Genomic DNA, 21,337 nt, shown 5'->3' on the forward strand with positions numbered 1-21,337 from the left:
ACACATACTTGGCACCCGACCCCCCTCACCTTTCTGGCACCCTAATCACCTTATCTAACTAGTAACCTACCTTCTTGTGCACCTGGCAGACCACCTATTACCTGGCACCTCCTCACTTACCATAGACATATACCTGTCAAAATGGGTCTGGGAGCCTTCTCAGTGGAGAAACTCACATTAAAAAAAGGATTGTATCTTGACCTGTAATGCTCCTCTTCTGATGAGTGGACTTTGTCCCACTTTCTTCTAATAGATGAATTCTGGACAGGCCAGACATGGAGTGTCTGACTGCAAAAGTCACCGACATGGAGCTCCCTCCTTCTTGACCTCTCTGCTTGCCTGATGTGTAGTAGCCCTCAGATTAAATCACTACTATCACCAGCTGCCTGTCTCTGAGAGTGCAGTGCGAGGTTTCAATAATACTTTGGTGACTTTATATAGTTACTATACTGAGTTGAATATTTTTCTCATTCTATGCTTTTTTGTGGTTCTTTTTTATATTCCTACAATGCTTTCGATATCTGTTGTTTCAGAATTTTGCTGCCTTCCTTCTTCATTCATTAATTTCTCCTCTTCTGCTGATCTCTGTCACCACGTACAAATTCAGCTGGGCCAGAATCCATTGGAGTTTAGAGGAATAAAAAAGTGATCTTTTTGAGATATCTTGAGAGGAGTTGACAGGATGGATGCTGAAAGGATGTTTTCTCCTGTAGGAGAAACTAGAAATACTTTAAAATTGAGATAAGGAGATTATTTTCTCAGTGTTTTGAATCTTTGAAACTCTTTCTGAAAGAGTAGTTGCAGCACAGTCATTGAATATATCTAAAGCAGAGATTCAAATTCTTGAGTGACTCAAATTGAATTCAGAGTGTGGAGTTAAGGCCACAATAAGATCAGCCGTGACCTTATTGAATGGCAGAGCAGGCTGTAGGATCTGAATGGCTTACTCTTTTTCCTAATTCATATGTCCATGTGCTGAGAAAGAGAGCCACATGAATAATTCATGGGGTCCTTTAAGGACATTCAAAACTGTTGAATTACCGAATAGATCATAGAATCCCAACAATGTGGAAACAGGTCCTTCAGCTCAACAAATCCACACTGACCCTGTGAAGAGCAACCCACCCAGACCCATTCCCCTACCCTATATTTTCCTTTGACCTAACCTACACATCCCTGAACACTACGGGCAATTTAGCACAGCCAGTTCATTTAACTAGCATATATTTGGATTGTGGGAGAAAACCCACGCAGACACGGGGAGAATGTGTAAACTCCACACAGACAGTCACCTGAGGTTGTAATCAAATCTATGTCCCTGGCGCTGTGAGGCTGCAGTGCTAAGCACAGAGCCACCATGCCGCCCCATGCACATTTCCTCTTTCAATCTATTAAAGCTAAATAAAATGGAGTAAAATGCCTGATGAGAAAGGGCCTGTACGATTTTTATGGACTTCATTAATAACAACATGAATTCTACTGCAAAACATCAGACTTAAATGAATCATGTGCTTTTTTGCGTGGGGAATTTAACCATATTTGGCTGAGGGTCTTGGGCACATGCTTTGCAAACCTATTTGTTAAACTGCCTACACATTGTAACACCATTGAAGGTGGTTCAGGAAAAAGTACAGTCTTACTCTGCCTACAAAAAACACTTGCCAAATTATGAGGTACTTTTGAGATCAGAATATTAACATTTGTGAAATGTGGTGGGTGAATCCACCTTTAAAACTCTCAATGTAAATAAAAATAATGTGCATTGCTCCTGTTCTAGCCAGATATTTTCAAACTGGTGAGAAGATATAACTAATGAACATATGGCTTTTGTGCTTCTTTTTTGCGCATGTGTCCTAGAATCATCCTGGTATATTAGCTGAGACATACCATATTGAAAAAGTGACTGAGCTTCAGGAACAAAACAAAGACAAACAGCCTCATCAGGTACTACAGCTTACTATCACAAATGGTATGATATCGCCTCCAACCGGGTATTTTGCCCAATGTAGCAATGCTTATGTTAACCCTCATAATATAAAAATCTGGGCTTGAATATCGTGCTGTTAAAGAATCCAAACAACATGTATGACAGCTAGCTATTGTATGTAAATATTTCCTTTTTCAGACACCTAATTGTTTTGTCTAATATTAAGCTAGTGGATTATGACAAAGGAGCAAGCTTTCAGCAGCATGTTATACTTCAAGTGGTTCAAGGTAAGATGGAAGATGAAACATTTCTACCCTCAGGTCACATGCTGTGATACAATGATGACATCATGGGCATGTCTCTTAAAGGCACACTGACCTCAAAAATGTGTAATGCCACACAAAAACAGAAATTGCTGGTGAACACAGCAGTCTGGCAGCATCCGTGGGAAGAAAGCAGAGTTAATGTTGTGAGTACAGTGACTCAAAACTGATCACAGCTAGGAAAATGTAGTATTTATGCTAAAGAAGAGATTGGGGGTTGGGGAGGAGATGTAAGCAGATAGGTGGAAATGGAGCCTAGGGTGAACGAGAGAGAGAAAGAGAGAGATATGAAAGGAGTAGACAGACGAGAGGATTATTGATGATAGGTGAGGACAGAACAGAAACTGAATAAATGATAAGGAGAGCTAAAGTAGGAGACAATGGGTCGGCTATGCTGAAAGCAACCCATGTCATGGCAAGACCCAGGTGTGGGGTTGGGTAAAATACATGAAGGGACAGAATCAGGTTATTGAGCTCAAGATAGAGTCCTAGAGGTTGCAAGGTCCCCAAGCGGATGCTGTTCTTTGACCATGCACTGAGGTTAGCTGGAGCACTACAGCAGGCTTGTGACAGAAATGTTGGCAGCGGAATACGGTGGTGAAGTGGCTGGCAACTGGAAACTCAGGGTCATGTTTATGGACAGAACATGGGTGTCACCCAGTCTGTCTCCCCAGTGTAAAGGAGATCATACTGTAAACAGTGAATACAATATACTACATTGAGTGGTGCAAGTAAATCCCTGCTTCACCTGGAAGGTGAGTCTGGGGCTTTGGATAGTGAGGGGGGGAAATAAATGGGCAGGTATTACACCTGCTGTGATTGCATGGGAAGGTGCCATAGGGGTGTGGAGAGGTGTTTGGAGTGGAGGAGAGGTGGACCAGTTTTCCTTGTTCTCTGATGCTAAAGTGCCATACTTCTGCTCAGGGCATCTCCTCATCAATATGTGTATCAGGTCACAAAGATAGATTGTGCATTGCATTATTCCCTGTGCATTGATTTTTGTTGCAGCAGTGAGATGAATATCTGAAGGTTTGTAATGTATCTTTAAAGGTTGAACTGTCCATTTTAATTGATGCTTTACTTCAGAACAACATTAGGATATGATTCCACATTCTATCGTGTGCAAGGTTGATTTTTATAGTAAACATGTTCATTCTTGAGATGTGAGCAGAGACTAGATTCCCTACAGCGTGGAAACAGGCCCTTTGGCCCAACAAGTCCACACCGACCTGCTGAAGCGCAACCCACCCAGACCCATTTCCCCTCTGACTAATATACCTAACACTATGGGCAATTTAGCATGGCCAATTCACCTAACCTGCACACTTTTGGAATGTGGGAGGAAACCGGAGGAAACCCATGCAGACACGGGGAGAATGTGCAAACTCCATACACCGTGCCGCCCACAAGGTGGCACAGACAGCCATTCTCCCCCCCTCTTGTGTTAAGCCAGCTTCTTGGAGAACAGCAGTCAGGTTTACTCCTTTGACAATACCTTTCCAATCCACAACCTTTACTGCCAGGAAGGACAAGGACAGCAGAAGGATGGGAATGCCACAACCTGAAACTTCTCCTCCAAGCCACATACCTGACTTGGCGCTATATCACTGTTGCTTTCATTTGCTGTAACACCCATTCAAATGACATTGTGGCTGTTCTTAGCCCCCATGGGCTGCAGTGGTACAAGAAGACAGCTCACCCCTATCTTCTCAAGGGTAAGAAAGAATGTGTACAAATGCTAGCCTAGCCAGCAATGCCCACATCTCATGTGGGCAAGATGTCATGTTTACAGTGTGGGTACTGGTGATTCAGTTACTGCAGGCTGATATGAATTTGTGGCTAGAAGTTGTGAAAGCAGTTCTCACCTCAGGACAAACCTGAAAGGTACATGTTATTTATTTTGATTGTTAATTCTACCAGGAATGTAAACTTGCAAAAACACTCTCTGTAATATTTGTTCCAAGCTTTTGGATGAAAATATTAGTGACATTTGCTTGTATAGAAATGACACTCATTATCCCTGCATCTTAAAAGGGACACAGTGTGACGGTGCTACTTCTTTAACAAGGATACGCTGTCCTTGGGATTTTTTCAGAGTGGTCGTAAAAGACGCAGATTCCGAAAAGTCTAAGTTGAAGGACTTTAGGGCCAATTTGATTATAGCTAGCAGATACTGCCTCAAGAAAAATGCTTTCAAGTTTTAAAAATCACGTACAATAAAGGGGAGTGGCCTGTGCTCCCAGCTCAGCTTTGCTTTGGTTTGATTTGGTTTTGGCTGTCAGTTAAAACAAAAAGCTGTTGGTCCCAATGAAGCATTTTCATGCTGGTCCTCTCACTCTCTCTGACATCTTTTGGAATATTGCGTGCAATTCTGCTCTCCTTCCTATTGGAAGAATGTTGTGAAACTGCCAGCACCCAGCCCAAAGCCTTTCTTTTCATCTACCCATCTAGATTTCTTTTAAATGTTTCAGTTGTACCAGCCTCCATCACTTCCTCTGGCAGCTCATTCCACACACGCACCATCTTCTGCGTGAAAAAGTTTCCCCTTAGGTCCCTTTTATATCTTTCCCCTCTTACATTAAACCTATACCCTCTAGTTCAAGACTCCCCCAACCCAGGAAAAAGACTTTGTCTATTTATCTGAGCTATGCCCCTTATGATTTTATAAACCTTTATAAGGTCACCCCTCAGCCTCCGACGTATCAGGGAAAACAGCCCCCAGCCCTAATCAGCCTCTCCCAACAGCTCAAATCCTCCATCCCTGACAACATCCTTGTAAATGTTTTCTGAATCCTTTCAAGTTTCACAACATCCTTCCAATAGGAAGGAGAACAGAATTGCAAGTTGGGATATCTGGTCAGCATGGACGAGTTGGACCGAAGGGTCTGTTTCCGTGCTGTACATCTCTATGACTCTATGACTCTCCTATAAGACCCTCTGTGATTTTTTTTTTCCTTTTGTGTTAAGGGGTGTTTATGGGGATTGTTGCAAATATTTGGAACAGCATCGTTAGGGTGGGATGATCTGTTGGGTTTCGGATAGGTTATGTTATTCAGTATTCTGTTCTCTTTTGTTTGTGTTTCATTCGGCAATCTTGTAAATAAATTCTGTTTTCTTTAAAACTATGTGGTTGGACCAACAGCATGCCTCCTGGAATATCTGTATTACACCTGCTTAAAACAACTAGCAAAGTTAGGGTCTGGCCACTTCCTTAAAATGTTTTGAGGAGGTCTGGCCTGGTCCATAACAACAGGAATATAGGACCTCAGAGTAGTATCCCTTTTAGCAGTGTGCTCAGTGTGACCATAGCTGCTCTGTTTGTGATCTCAACTCCACTTTCCTGTCTACCCTTCAAAATCCTTGATCCTCTTGTCTATCCAAAGCCTAAATAACACAATCCTGAATAAACTTAAAGACTCAACCTCAATTATGTGCTGAGAAAGAAAATTCCACATTCTTATGATGAAGTGTAATGTGGATAAATGTGAGGTTATACACTTTGATAGCAAAAGCAGGAAGGAAGATTATTATCTGAATGATTATTGATTGAAAAAGGAAACAAGGTTTGGATGTCCTCATACAGCAATTGCTGAAAGTAAGTAGCAAGTGCAGCAGACAGTGAAGAAGGCAAATTGTATGTTGGCTTTCATAGTGAGAGGTTTTGAGTACAGGATCAGGGAATGACTTGCCACAATTATATAGGACCATGGTGAGACCGCACCTGGAATATTTAGTCTCCTTACCTGGAGAAGGATGTTCTGGCTATGAAGGGAGTGCAGCAAAGGTTGAATAGACTGATTCCTGATGACAAATGCAGAGAAGAGGGTTTGATTAGGACTATGTTCACTGGAGTTTAGAAGAATAAAGGGGGATCTTATTGAAACCTATAAAATTCTAACAGAACCTCACAGGGTAAATGCAGAAATATTGTTCCAGTTGACTGGGAATCTAAAACCAGGGGTCACTGTCAAAGGATCTGGGGTCATCCATTTAAGACTGAGATGAGGAGAAATTTCTTCACTCAGAGTTGTGAGTCTGTGGAATTCTCTATCACTGAACAGAGTTTGGGCCAAAACATTGAATGAAGAAAGAGATCAAAGAATATGAGGAGAGAGCAGGAACATTATACTGAGTTGCATGATCAGTTATGATCACATTGAATGGCAGAGCAGGCTCAAAGGGCTAAATGACCTACTCGTGTTTCTCTGTTTCTGTGCTTCATAATGAGACCTCTTATTCTTGAACTATGTATTAGTCTCGCTAAAAGAAGAACATTTTCCTGGTATATGCTGAATCCAGTCCTCTCAGATCTTATATGCTCCAGTAAGAGCACCTCCAGGTTTTCTAAATTTCAAAGCTATACAGGCTTAACCTGCCTCATATTTCCTCATAAGATAAACCCTTCATTCCATGAATGAGTAGAGTAAACCTTCTCTAAACTGCTCCTAAGCAATTATAAAGGAGTCATGTTAAAAATGAAAAAAAAATTGAAATGAATGAAGTATTTAAAGTCCCACTTATTATCAGGACAAATCACTTTCAAAACTGACAAATTCAGGGAACAATAAAATATATAGAGAATAGAGCTAAATTTACATATGAAGTCAGATGCAGAAAATTATCACCTGAACACCATTGTATATTGTTACGACTTGGTGGTGAATTCTTCTGTTAACTAAACCAAACACCCAGAAAGGCTCACCTTGCCTTGTAATCTGTTAAAGTATGAGTGACAGAGAATTCCACTACTTAAAGTAAATAATATCAATTTATTCCATATCTCTACAAGTGAACTTTAAGCAATAACTATTCACAACTCTCAGCCCCCTTTCTCTTGGCTGCTTATTATCTGCCTCCAGCTCTATAACAATATTAGATTAGATTCCCTACAGTATGGAAGCAAGCCCTTTGGCCCAACAAGTCCACACTGATCCTCCAAAGAGTAACTCACCCAGACCCACTCCCATACCCTATATTTACCCCTGACTAATGCACCTAACATACTATGAGCAATTTAGCATGGCCAATTCACCTGACCTGCATATCTTTGGATTGTGGGAGGAAACCCATGCAGACACGGGGAGAATGTGCAAACTCCATACAGACAGTCGCCCAAGGCAGGAATCAAACCCGGGCCCCTGGCGTGGTGAGGCAGCAGTGCTAACCACTGAGCTACCCGTCCTATATAAAAAAGCACTTATTAAAATTACATCAACTTTATTTCAAAACCATATAGCAGCTGAAGTTGTCAGTGTCTTTCCTCTTTTGGCTGCAGATCTCCCTGGGTCGTTTTGTCTTTTACTGCGAAGATGTCTCATATGATAAAGGTACCCTTGAAAGAGAGTGTTTTTGAATGGCAATCTTTCTCAATTGCAGTCACTCCCTCGATTGCAGTTGTTCTGTCTGACTTTCAAACTGCCTGTTTTTTTTTACCCCAATATCGGATTGTCTCATTCATTTGATGTTGGCAAAAACAAATTCAAACTCGATTGGGTTTTAGGTTCCTGGGGCATAATTTAAACTGATTGGTTAAATTTGAATTGTTGTCAAAATAGCAGCCAACTCAGGTATCTATTTCACAACCAAATGTTACATATTTTCAATTTTCCAGTACACACTGGGACTGCTATTTAGTCATATGACAGGTGCTTGTAAGCTCTCAATGCAAAACAGTTTTCACTCTCTCTTAAAAGTACAGTACACACATTCAAATTCATAACAGTTCTTATCGAAGAGCAATTTTTTTTCCTGACCAGTGGAATAACAAACTTCTTGGCACATTTAAATAGCTTATATTATGAAATCTCTATAGAAATATAAACTATTTGGCTGCGTAGTATCACTGGTGAAGCATCCTCCATATTGAAACTTTTGTTTAATTCATTTATTTCATTATACATTATTTTAAATTCATTGATAGATCATTGAGGAAGATCTGAAGCAAATGAGATTGCAGCACCAAATGGAAAAGAAAGCACTGGCGCTCAAACACAAAGTTAAGGTAATGGTGGTTCCCCTCAGATTAAAAGTGCCCAATAATCATCATAACCATACACAAATGTTTTGTATCACCAAGTATGTGACTGAAAAATTGTGAAAATCTGTGGGATACAGTTAATATCCTGTCATCCTTCTAACTGAATAATTCACGTGACAAAGCATCAAATGTTCATAAAACGCATTAATATAATGACATGGCATTGGAATAACTAAAGCTAAATGTAAATTTTTTAAAAATAAGTCTTTTTAGGTATGTATATGTGCAGTTTTTATGCATGTTCCAACATTAAAAAAATTCACCAATTAATAAAATGATGCTGAGGTACAATGGAGCAGGTTATGGGGAAGTTAAAGTACAGACTAGAGCAAGTTAATTAAAGCATGTGACATTTGATGCAGCTATTGTTAAATGGCTATGCAATGTATAAGGTGTGATTTATACCTTGAGATCTTCAGGGAGAAGAAAAACAGTTTTGAAAGATGAATAGTATTAATTTTAAATTTTCACATGTTTTGTGAGAGAGCATTTGTCATGAAGGTCATGAAGAAAATGGCGATGATATGGATGCTTTCTTTAATAAAAGCTCTAGCATGTATGAATGAAACAGTTTTGATCAAGTTTATTGTATAAAACATTAAGATTAGATTAGATTCCCTCCAGTGTGGAAACAGGCCCTTCGGCCCAACCAATCCACACTGACCCTCCAAAGAGTAACCCACCCAGACCCATTTACCTCTGATTGATGCACCTAGCACTATAGGCAATTTAGCATGGCCAGTTCACCTGACTGGCACATCTTTGGACTGTGGGAGGAAACCCACACAGACACAGGGAGAATGTGCAAACGTCACACAGTTACCCAAGGCTGGAATCGAACCTGGGGACCCTGGTGCTGTGAGACAGCAATGCTAACCACTGAGCCAACCAAAATCAAGTTGACCATAGATTAGATTCCCTACAGTGTGGAAACAGGCCCTTCGGCCTAAGCAGTCCACACCGACACTTTGAAGAGTAACCCACCCAGACCCATTTCCCTCTGACTAATGCACCTAACACTATGGGCAATTTAGCATGGCCAGTTCACCTGACTGGCACATCTTTGGACTGTGGGAGGAAACTAGAGCACCTAGAGAAAACCCATGCAAACACGGGGAGAGTGTACAAACTTCACACAGTCACCCAAGGCTGGAATCGAACCTGGGTCCCTGCTGCTGTGAGGCAGCAGTGCTAACCACTGAGCCACCATGCCATCCCAAATCCAGTTACCAGACCTATCTGAAACAGCTTTATAATAACTTAATTATGTTTTGTTAACATTTATAAATAAAGCAAAATGCAGTATACCTCTGTTCACCCTGATTCCTTGACCACCCCTATTCCCACCACTTCATACTCATTTATTCAGAGCATAATGGCAGAAAACTATTAGAATACCACACTTTCAATCAGGTTCCTCAGTTAAGTGACTGATAAGTTTAAACTCTGAGATCTGTTCAACTAGATCATAAGTGTACTCTGTTAGCAGGAATTTTTATGTTTATACTTCCTCTGTATTTTTGACAGACTAACATATTTCTATTCTTACATATAAGTAAAATAATACTATTGGTGCTGTCCTTTAGACATTACATCAGGGGTTCTGTATGAGTGTGTTAATGTTTGCTGTGAATTATTTGGAATATGTCATTATTAGTGTTAAAAATCACACAACACCAGATTATAGTCCAACAAGTTTATTTGGAAGTACAAACTTTCAGAACTACCTGATGAAGGAGCAGGGCTCCGAAAGCATGATCTTTAACTTTGTCCACCTCAGTCTAACACCTGCACCTCCACATTATATTAGATTGGATCATCGGTATAGTCCTTTGGAACTGAATAAACTAAAATCTGTCATATGTGTATTATTCTAAACAAGCTTTTCTTTTCCAAAATCAGGGAATAAAATTTGAGATAATGTTGGATGAAGAGTTGACTCATGAAGATTCCCAGCAAGAGGAGGTGAGTTTAACTACTGGAATGTTTTCTAAAGATAAAAATATTTTGGATCAGAATTTTGAAATCATTTTATTGCTCAACTGAAATGCAAATTACATTAGCAAGCACAGAGGTATAATAATTTGCATTTATCTGATGTCCTTAATCCATAGAATCCCTACAGTGTGGAGGCAGGCCATTCAGCCCATCGAGTCCGCACTGACCCTCTGAAGAGCATCCCACAATTAAATTAAACTACATCTCAGAGTGTTTCACAGATAAGGAAAATGACCAAAGGAGGGAGGTAGAAATCATTAATGGAATAGGCTTTGAGCAGCCTGATCCTGGAGAGAATTTCAGAGTCACTTACAGTTGTCTGAAAGCTCTGCTTGATGAAGGCAGGGCTTATACAGAAAGCAAACTAATACAAATACTGCCAGTAAAGCTACTATAATAAATCATCTTTGAAAACAATGATGATTTAAAGTTGGTCCTGACACCAAAGTTCTAATGTTGTCTTAAGATTGAACTAAAGATAAATGTTTCTGTTAATTTTCATGACAAATTAGCACAGCAAATGCCGTTATGTTTTAGGAACTGGACATGTTAAATAAAACACTGACGCACGAACAAGGAGAAATCCTTAAACAGAAGAAATGGCAGTTCACTGAGGCAGGAAATATTCTTGAAGATCTTGCAAACAAAACGTTAGAAGTAACATCCTCTCAAATGGAAGGTTAGTAGAAAACTTTACCATATGCCCTTTAAATTTTTGCTGTATTAAGATATGCTTTACTGATGATTATCTATACAATACCTGTCAGAAATCTCAACTTTGATTTTGCATTCAACTCTGTACAAATGATCTGTGCATCAGATTAGCATCTACGATATTTTGGTTTTCAATTAGTATATTTTTTCACATTGAAAGGTGTAATCTAGAATGTGTTTTGATCACAGGAACTGATACAGATTTGTGATTTTCAATATGTTAACATTTGCAATGTATATCGCATATATTGAGTTCTTGTGGAATCAAATAGCTTATTTATTTCAAGAAGCATTTATTCTTTAAAATTTATTTATAGCACTAAATATTCACAGGGCTGCACATCACAGACATGCACACATAGTCTAGCCTCTGTGCTTGCTGATGTTACTATACATTACACATGTGTAAATGACTGACTCCATTACACAGAGAGAATTACTGAAGGTGAGGTCAGTATCTTTATACCAGAATGTCACTTGTTATGATGTCTTGTGGATGTTTTAAAGGTACAGGCCTGTCCAGTCTGGAATCCACACCCAAATACAAAATCCTCCCTTTTCTCTTTGAAGAAGGTGAACCCTTTTTTGATAACATTGTTATGGACTGGGCCAGACCATTCAAAACACTCTTAAGCAGACAGCCCAGACTGTAACTTTGCAATTTGTTTCGGTTAGTGTACAGTGAAAATTACCCAGAGTAAGTTAGCCAGGTTGACTACCAGGTTTTAACACAGATGAAAATTTATTCACAAAATTACACATTGAAACACAAAGAACAGAATATGGAATACCCACAGAACTCAGACTATCCCAAACTAGACTTAATTGTGCTGTTCCGAATATATACAACAGTCCCAATAAACAAACCCCCTTAAACACCGAGTAAAAAATGAAACAGAGGCTTACAGTTCAAAGTTAGAAGGGCAGAAGGAGAGAGAATTAATGCCCCACTGCTGAATTCTTAACTAAAGTTCTGAACAGAACTGCTTAGCTAGAGAGCAGGCCACACCCCCTTGACTTATACAGTTACTTCTACAAACATAAACGCTTTGGCCTAATGTTTTATCTGTTTACGTATAAACAAAAAGACCTCCCAATACTCTTTCATCTCTCAATTTGGAGCCGGAATTGGCTGGGTTTACGACTCCCCTGGAAAAAACCAAGGACATATTATCCTTGACAAACGGAACAGCTTTTAAAAAAAAAAGGACCTGCTTTGTGACACCTTTCTCCTTAAGAAAATGAACCATCAATATCCAAAGATGGCTTCATTTTTAAAACCCCTCAAAGCAAAAAAAATGGTTTGTACTCTAAAACACACATGTACACTACACTGAGTACACGCATGTAAACATGCACAACCACATTCGAATTCAGACAATGGCACACCCGCCACTGAACGCCTCCATATCTCATTCGAGTCTCAATAACACATCAGCAATCACGTTTTCACAACCTGCCACATGCACAATTGTCAAGTTGAATGGCTGCAACAACATTGAAACAGTCTTGTATTTCTGTCCTTAAATTTCTCCACGAATGTCAATGGGTGTCAATCAGTGTATACAATTGTCTCAGATGTGTTGCTGCTAATATAAACACTGAAATGAGGTAATGCTAACACCAAACTCAAAGTCTCTTTCTTCACCATAGAATATTTCTGTTGCTGAACATTCAACTTCCTGGAAAAATACCCACTAGGTCTTTCATGCTCCTGCAGGAGCACTGCGCCAACGCCCACATCACTGGCATCGATAGCCACTTTGAAAGGCTTCATGGAATATGGTGTGGCCCATACTGGGGCAGTGGTTAACACAGTCTTTAGGCTGTCAAATGCCTTTTGACAGTCTGCTGTTGACTGAAACTTCTTGCCCTTTTTTAACAATTCAGTGAGTGGAGCAGCCACACTGCTAAAATTCGGCACAAACTTTTGGTAAAATCCGCTCAATCCCAGGAACTGTAGTACTGCTCTATTCATTAATGGTATGGAAAATTCCCCAATACTTTCGATTTTGCATCCTAGCTAGGTTTACCACCAAGCCTGCCTTCTGAAGTCGATCGAACAAGTCCGATAAATGTTGTAAATGTTCCTTCCCTGAGTGACTAAAAATCGCCAGGTCATTAATATACACCAGACAGTTGTGTAATCTGGCATTTACATATTATCTAGTCTTTGAAATGTGGCTGGAGCGTTTTTCATACCAAATGGCATGACTTTGAAATGACACAGTCCATTTGGCATTACAAAAGCTGAAATTGCCTTTGCTCTCTCTGACAGAGGTACCTGCCAGTAGCCTCTGAACAAGTCCAACTTAGAAATGTAAGCTGCTTGTCCCAATTTGTTGACACAGTCCTGCTGTATCGGTCTTTGTAACGGCATTAACTTTGCGATAGTCCACATATAACCGTTGGGTACCATCTGGCTTTGGCGCCATGACTATGGGCAAGGTCTAGTCACTGTAACTCACTTCGATTATGCTATCTTGGAGCATGAGGAGAAAGTGAGGTCTGCAGATGCTGGAGATCAGAGATGGAAATGTGTTGCTGGAAAAGCGCAGCAGGTCAGGCAGCATCTAGGGAACAGGAGAATCAACGTTTCGGGCATTAGCCCTTCTTCAGGAATGAAGAAGGGCTAATGCCCGAAACGTCGATTCTCCTGTTCCCTAGATGCTGCCTATCTTGGAGCATGCATTCTATCTCCTTCTGAACCTATGCCAACTTTAGAGGGTTATGCCAAAAAGGATGGTGCTTAATTGGAATAGCATCTCCTATATCTATATCATGCATAATTAGGTTAAACCCCAGTTTATTTCCCCATATCTCCCCATGTGATAGTAATAAGTCTTTCAGGTCATTTTGATTTCCTTGTGGAAGGTAACTCAATAATTTATCCCAATTTTTGACAACTTCCTTGTTATCCAATTTGATTTGAGGAATGTCCAATTCAGAATCCTCTGAATGTGGTTCTTACTTCTGTGCTGTAATCATTAACATCTTCCCCTTTTGCTTTCCTTCCCTGTCAAAATGCCTTTTGAGCATATTCACATGACACACTCTATGAGATTTCTTCCAGTCTGGAGTCCCTATCAAGTAGTTTTCCACAATTAATTTCCTCTCAATTTGATAGGGTCCATTAAACCTTGAATTAGGTTGATTCATTTGGTGCATCTCTGGTCACAAAAAGCGCATAAGGAACTCCCTTAACCCAATCATCTGTGTGGTCCTGACTATAGACCCTCATTATGGTCTTTAGTGTTTGATGCCATTTCTCTAGCACTCTCTGTGATTCTGGATGGTACGCAGTAGATTAAATTGTGTTATTCCCAAGCTATCCATAACCTCCTTGAATAGTTTGGATGTGAAGTTTGATCCTTGATCTGACTGTTAGCAATCCGTATCTAGTAAAAAATTTAAATAATTCTTCTACACCCTTTTATCTATGATATTGCACAATGGAAATGCCTCGGGAAATCTAGTCGACACATCAATTATTGTTAATAAATACTTACTCTCACTTTTTGTTTGAGGTAGGGGTCTTACGCAATCAGTCAAGACTCTTGTGAAAGGTTCCTCAAATGCTGAAATAGGTATTAAAGGTGCAGGTTTTATTACTGCCTGTGGCTTTCCGATTAGCTGACATGTATGACACGTCTGGCAAAATTCAGCTACATCCTTATGTAGTCCAGGCCAGTAAAATGTTTTTGTAATTTGGCCTGTGTATTCCTCACCCCTAAATGACCTCCAAGTGGTAGCTCATATGCCACTCGCAGCACCTCCTTTCGATACCCTACTGGCAACACAATTTGATGAACTTCTGCCCATTTCTCACCTGCTTGAATATGTGATGGTCTCCATTTCCTCATTAAGACATCATTTGTTAAGTAATAACACACAGGGATGCATTCACCCTCTGTCCATGTGTATTCCATTTGCTATAACTGCTTTAAGTTCTCATCTTTCTGGTGTAACTCAATAAGCTTAGCAGAGCTAAAGATACTTGCATGTTTACCTATTTGATCCTGTTCTGTCCCACTTATCTGATCAAAAGAAGTTTCTGATAATGCTACTTCAGCTTCCTTATCTGTGCCTTTTGATTTCTCCTGCTTCAACGTATGACTCTGTGATCTCATTACTGCACAATCAGGGAAGATTCCTGAATAAATGTCCTGCATTTCTTCAGTTGCCTGCATCTCCACTGGCTTTTCAACTAAAGTAGGCAGCACACTTCCTGGTGAATCAGCTGTATCATTTGCAAGGACAAATTGTATTCCTGGAGCTGAGAGATGTCCAGTACTCCTACCACAAATTCTGCACTCTTCTCTGGACTCTCTAGCCTCACTTTATATAAGTGAGCTCTTTTTGACTCACCATGAATTCCTGTTACCAGTACCTTACTGGCAATAATCCTTCAGGAATACATATCTCCTCTTCAGTCAGCATCACATACTGAGATGATCCTGTGTCCCTTAATATTGGAGCCTCTTTACCTGCAACTCCTCGCCTATGTGAATAAACTTTACCTTTGCAGGTATTTTTTATTAAGCAAATCAGGCACTTCCTCCTTAGTCAAGCTCTGATACCGCTTTCTAGCTTCCATTGGGCTTTCTGTTATCATGTCAACAAAACTTCCAGGCTTGTCCTGTTTTCCTTCATCTGGTTTTCTCCTAGCCAACCAACACTGTGATTTCATGTGATCTACTTTGTTACAATGAAAACACCGGAGCTTTTTACCTTCTTTATCCCCTTCAACGGTTTCCTTTTTACCCTGTGGTAAGTTATCCGTATGATATTCACTGAGATCTACCTTTCCCTTTCCACATGAGGATTTCTCTTTGCCCCAGTTTCTCTCCCTCACGGAATTGATTCTGGAAGCCAAACCATATTTTATGGACCAGCTCATAATCATCAGCCACTTCAGCTGCTAACCTTGCTGTTTTAACTCTCTGCTCTTCCACACTAAGGTTACCCTCAGCCTTTATCTCCAGCCTTTTAAGCTGACTTTCCTTTTTAAGTGTCAGTTTTTGAGTTCAAATGCTCTCTCTTTTTCCCTCTCTTCTGTTTTTAATCGTAACTCAAACTGTTTCAATTCTGCTGTCCTTTCCTTATCTCTCGCCTCTAACTCAAGCCGCTTCAATTACAATTAAATTCTTGCCATCTCTATAAATTCTGATGGTGTTTCTAGCAAGTTTAAATGCTGAGCTACTGCTGTAATTTATCTCCCCCTTCCACACAGAATGAGGCAGCTCCAACCCCAGCTTGTCTGCTAATTCCTGCAGCTTGGCCTTAATCACCTTTTGCAAAACTGCTAAGTTCACCTCGTCCAGCTCCATAAAACTGTTAGTGACTGAAAGAGCCATCACTATCCCAAGTTTCGTCTACCCAACCAAAACAACACCCGAAATAAAGACACTAGCACCTACCAATCGCTGTTTAAAATCCTGCAAAGAGCCCCCAATCTGTTATGGACTAAGCCAGACCACTCAAAACATTCTTAAGCAGGCAGCCTCAGACCATAACTTTGCAATTTGTTTCGGTAAGTGTACAGTGAAAATTACCCAGAGATAGTTAGCCAGCTGGACTACTAGATTTTAAAACAGACAAAAATTTATTCACAAAAAATACACAATGAAACACAAAGATCAGAATATAGAATACCCACAGAACTCGGTCTATCCCAAACTAGACTTAATTATATTTTTCCAAATATACACAACAGTCCCTATGAACAAACCCCTTAAACACCGAGCAAAAAATGAAACAGAGGCTTCCAGTTCGAAGTTAGAAGGGCAGAAGGAGAATCTAACAGCCTGTTTCCACACTGCCCATTGCTGAACTCTTATCTAAAGTTCTGAACTGAACTGCTCAGCTAGAGAGCAGGCCACACCCCCTTGATTTTTACCGGTTATTTCTACAAAGGTAAAAGCTTTGGCCTAAAGACTCACCTGTTCACATATAAACAAAAAGATCTCCCAATATCCTTTCATTTCTGTACCAAACCCAGCCAATTCGGAGCCCAGACTGTTTATAACCACTCTAGAAAAAACTCTTGACAAAAGGAACAGCTTTTAGAAAAAAGGACCAGTTTTGTGACAATATTTACAAGGATGCATATAGATTCATTGTCTCTATACATCCAAATAATACCTTGTTGGACATGTGAAGTGACCAGATCTGGTTCTTATAAAGTTATCATAACTTGGTGTTGTAGCTTCCCTCAGTGCTACCTGTCATCACAGATTTGTTGAAGAAGTGTGGTATGTTGTCTGATTGTTGTCTGGTGTGATATTTGCAGTATCTGAGTTGTCATCTTGTGTGATGGTTGGATGATGATATACAGGCCAGATAAGTGTACTTACCCACAGGATTTGACCATTGCTTACTATAAAGTTAGATAACCTAGCACACACGACAGCAGAGTATCTTTCCGTGAACCTATGTGTTCATGCGAAAATCTCAAAACCTGTATATTCTTTGTCCTTGTTCAAGTTAGGATACCTGTGTTTACAATTATGTTTGTTGGGGAAATAAGTCTTGTGCCAAATCATTTAAAACAAAATAAGTCAGGAAATGTTTACAAAACAAACAATAACAAATGTTACAAAACATTTACAAATGCCATGCAAGAACTGTAACAAACACTACATTGGACAAACAGGCAGAAAACTAGCCACCAGGATACATGAACATCAACTAGCCACAAAACAACTAGTGACTCTCTCTCACTAGTATCCTTACGTACAGATAAGGAAGGGCACCATTTTGACTGGGACAACACATCCATTCCAGGACAAGTCAAACAGAGATACACATGAGAATTCCTAGAAGCATGGCATTCCAACCGGAACTCTATCAACAAATACATTGACTTGGATCCCATTTACCACCCCCTGAGAAAAAGAACAGGAAATGACTTCACCATAGGAAATGATGTCACCACATGAAATGACATCACCAACCCAAGGAAAACCAAACATATAAAGAGAAAGCAGGAAGCACCAGCACTGTTTTGTCTGGAGGCTCACTAAAGATGTTACCTAGTATGATGATGAAACGTCTGACAATAAACCTTCCAGCTCAGCAAGCAAACTTACATCCAGAATATTTTCAAGGCTGGGATGTTTGCCAGAAGGGGTGAGGTGCAGAGAATAGGAGCACGTGCTGGATTGTGTCTTCCAACCCCTCTACAAGCTGCTTTTGAGGCAGCTAGTACCCTGTGGAACACCTTAGAGAGTGGTGTTGGTAAGGAACAGGGCAGGGGAATGTGCAAAAAATTGTACACAGCTTGAAAACAACCCTTGAATGTGTGCAGGTGGTACCCTGCGGTCTCCCAGGTACACCTTACAGTTTTGTTGTGGCGAGGGGCACAGGGAGCCTGAACCATCACACTGGCAGGCTGGGTCTGACCGAACCACCATTCGACTGTCTCAGTGATGTTAAGTGGGATAGCCATCAGGGGAATGCCTCCCTTAGAGTGGACAGGAATATAGGCACACACCCAGCAGTGGGAGTAATTATTGGCCTGAGTCATGTGCAGAAAAGTGTTAATACGCAACTCCCGCTTGACACAATGCTGTTTCAAGGCTGTTAGATCCCCTGTTCTCTATTAATGCGAGCAGGGTGATGAGGAGCACAGGGATTATTTCTGGCATGTTGCAGCAGGCAGGCGAAAGGTACTTCCGTGGCTTTCTCTTCGGGTTCCTCTGGTGATGGGGCCTTCTTCCAGCGTGTGGTGTGTGTCCATTCGGGTCTTCCTTCAACCTTGACTGCAGTCAAGGAACGGGCCATTCCACCGAGGAGAAAGAGAAGTCTTTTCAAACGATTTGATCAGAACATAATCCCCAGGGTGGAAGGGATTCATCGGGTCATTACTGGGGGTGGGGATGGCCTCCTTGACCAGAGCATGGTTATGGGCAATCATTTTGCTTAGGGCTTTAACATAATCTAGCAGGGTCTCATGCGTCAAAAAGGAGTACCACACCCACTGGGAATTTGGGAGGTCAAGTCCTAGTTGGCATCAGCCGCCCCATTAGGACCTCAAATGGGGTCAGTCCTATTGTTCCACTGACCTGGCTCCATACAGTGTAAAGAGCTAGGGGTAAGGCCTCAGGCCACGGTAGACCTGTGTCTTTCGTGATCTTTTTTCAGAGTGTTCTTAAGGGTTCCATTCATCTGTTCCACTATCCCTAAGGACTGGGGTTGATATGGAATGTGATATTTCCAGGCTTCTGAGGTAAAATGTGTATCCCTATCGCTGTTGAAGCTCTCTGGGACGCCGAAACTAAGGATCACATCCTTCATGAGACATTTATTTACAGTTCTAGCATCGTCTTTTCTCGTGGGGAAAACCTCGATCCGCTTGGAAAACATGTCAATCAGCACCAACATGCACTTAAAACCTTGCCTTGGGGGGCATACGCACAAAATCAATCTGAACGAGGTTAAAAGGGCCATTAGGAGCTGGCAGGAGATCGAACTTGGCCACTGGCCTGGCATTGTTATTTTGGAGGCCTATTGATATTAAGGCCTGAACCGCTGCAGCAAAGCCTGGCGCAATCTACTGTTGTTGTACTGCATGTATCATCCCTCTTTTTCCTGCATGTCCAATGCCATGAGCAGCTCAGGTGAGGACATGCAAGAAGGATTTGGGGCCGATAATTCACCTATCTAGGTGTAACAGGAGTCCCAAACGCAACTCTCGCGGGCGCCTATGCGTGACCAGCTATCTTTTTCAGCTGGCAAGGAGTGCTGTTGTGCGTCTCGTATATCCTCGACTAAATCTAAGCAGTTATTTTAGGGCATGAGGGACGCGTATTGTGGGGCCACTGCAGCTTTTCTGGTGTCGTGATTGGCTCTAGTGTTGCCCTGTGAAATTGGTTTATCACCGGTGGTGTGGGTGGTGCATTTGATGATGGTGATAGTGGAAGGGAGCAGGATGGCCTATAAAAGATTATTAAGGAGGTGGGCATGTTGTAAGGGTTTGCCAGAGGAAGTAATGAAACCTCTATGTTGCCAGAGGACACTGAAATCATGGACAACCGAAAGGCATTTCGGGAGCCAGAATAAATGTTAACAGACTGCTTATTGGCAAGAATATATGCTCTGGTGACGGCAAAGAGTTGTCTGCCTGAGGCAAAGTTTCTTCTGGTAGCGCAGCGGCCTCTAGGTCTCAAAAGGGGGTGCAGATTGCGTAGCCTGCTCGCATCTGGTGATCGGGGGCAGAAAGAGGAGCCATCCGTGAAAAGAATGAGATCCGGATTGTCTAACGGGGTTTCAGAAAGGTCAGGCCATGAGGTCACAACCTCTTGGACTGTGTGCCCACAGTCATGGTCGTCTGGGGGGGAGTTCTGTCGGACAGGGAGAAGAATGGCCGGATTTAAAGCGGGGGCACGCTGGAGTGTCAGGTTGGCACGCTATGAATGATCTCATAGCCAGTTTTCATTGAAGCTGTAAAATGTTGAATTGCTGCTGAATTTAGCAACAGGGAGACCGAATGAGGAACAAAAAAAGTGCATGGATATTCAAGCACAACCGGGGTGGTGGACTTTTCTACCATTATCATGGTAGCTGCCACAGCTCACAAACAGCTTGGCATTCCCCTTACAACAGGTGGCAATTGTACAGAATATAAAGCTGCATGACATCGGAGAACCCCATGCTGCTGTGTTAAAATTCTGAACGCATAGCCCTCCTTTTCATCCACATATAGCTGAAACAGCTGCTTGAAATTGGGGATGCCGAGGGCCGGGGCCAAGGCCAAAACCGGTTTCAGTTCATTAAAGGCCAACAGCATTTCAGGTGTCCAGGTCACCTGGGTTTGCTGTTTTGGCAAGGAGGCTTCGCGAAGAGGAGCATCAATGACGAGGTAGTTGGGTATCCAATAGTTAACCATTGCCCAAAAAGGACAAAAGTTCAGTCTGCATAGTAAGGGGAGAGAGTGCGGCGATACAGTCGAGAGACAAGGAGCGAAGGCCATACAAGAGTTTGAAGCCTAAATATTGCACTGACAGTTGGCAGAGCTGCATCTTTTCAACAGAAACCTTCTGGTATCATATCCTGGTATCAGGCAACGGAGCAGGGCAATCATATCTTGCAAACAGGCAACAGGCAAGTCAGAGGCCACTAACAAATTGTCAGCATATTGAACCAAGGTACTGTTAGACAGGAGGTTGAGATCCTTGAGGATCTGGTGGACCGCTGAGACATAGACAGTGGGGCTGTCCGTGGACCCTTCAGGAAGCTGAGTCCATGTATATTGGCAACCGCAGTGAGTAAAGGCAAAAAGGGAGAAAAAGGCTGAATAGAGATAGACAACGGTGAAACAAGTGGCTGAGGAAGGGA

General features: G+C 41.4%; 1 protein-coding gene across 4 annotated transcripts in view; it reads left to right on the forward strand.

Annotated features, from left to right (window-relative positions):
- nek5 (NIMA related kinase 5) overlaps positions 1-21,337 on the forward strand; it is a 96,565-nt gene that overhangs the window by 54,625 nt on the left and 20,603 nt on the right. For all 4 annotated transcript variants that reach the window (XM_043692147.2, XM_043692148.2, XM_043692149.2 and 1 more), the window contains 4 exons: positions 1,858-1,944; positions 8,171-8,251; positions 10,190-10,252; positions 10,823-10,964. In XM_043692147.2, coding sequence (XP_043548082.2) covers positions 1,858-1,944; positions 8,171-8,251; positions 10,190-10,252; positions 10,823-10,964 — 373 coding nt within the window. The remainder of the gene's footprint in view (positions 1-1,857; positions 1,945-8,170; positions 8,252-10,189; positions 10,253-10,822; positions 10,965-21,337) is intronic.

This window comes from Chiloscyllium plagiosum, unplaced genomic scaffold, assembly GCF_037043375.1.
Source record: "Chiloscyllium plagiosum isolate Xiang-an unplaced genomic scaffold, Cpla_swu_hap1 HiC_scaffold_6, whole genome shotgun sequence".
NCBI classification, from domain to species: Eukaryota; Metazoa; Chordata; class Chondrichthyes; order Orectolobiformes; family Hemiscylliidae; genus Chiloscyllium; species Chiloscyllium plagiosum.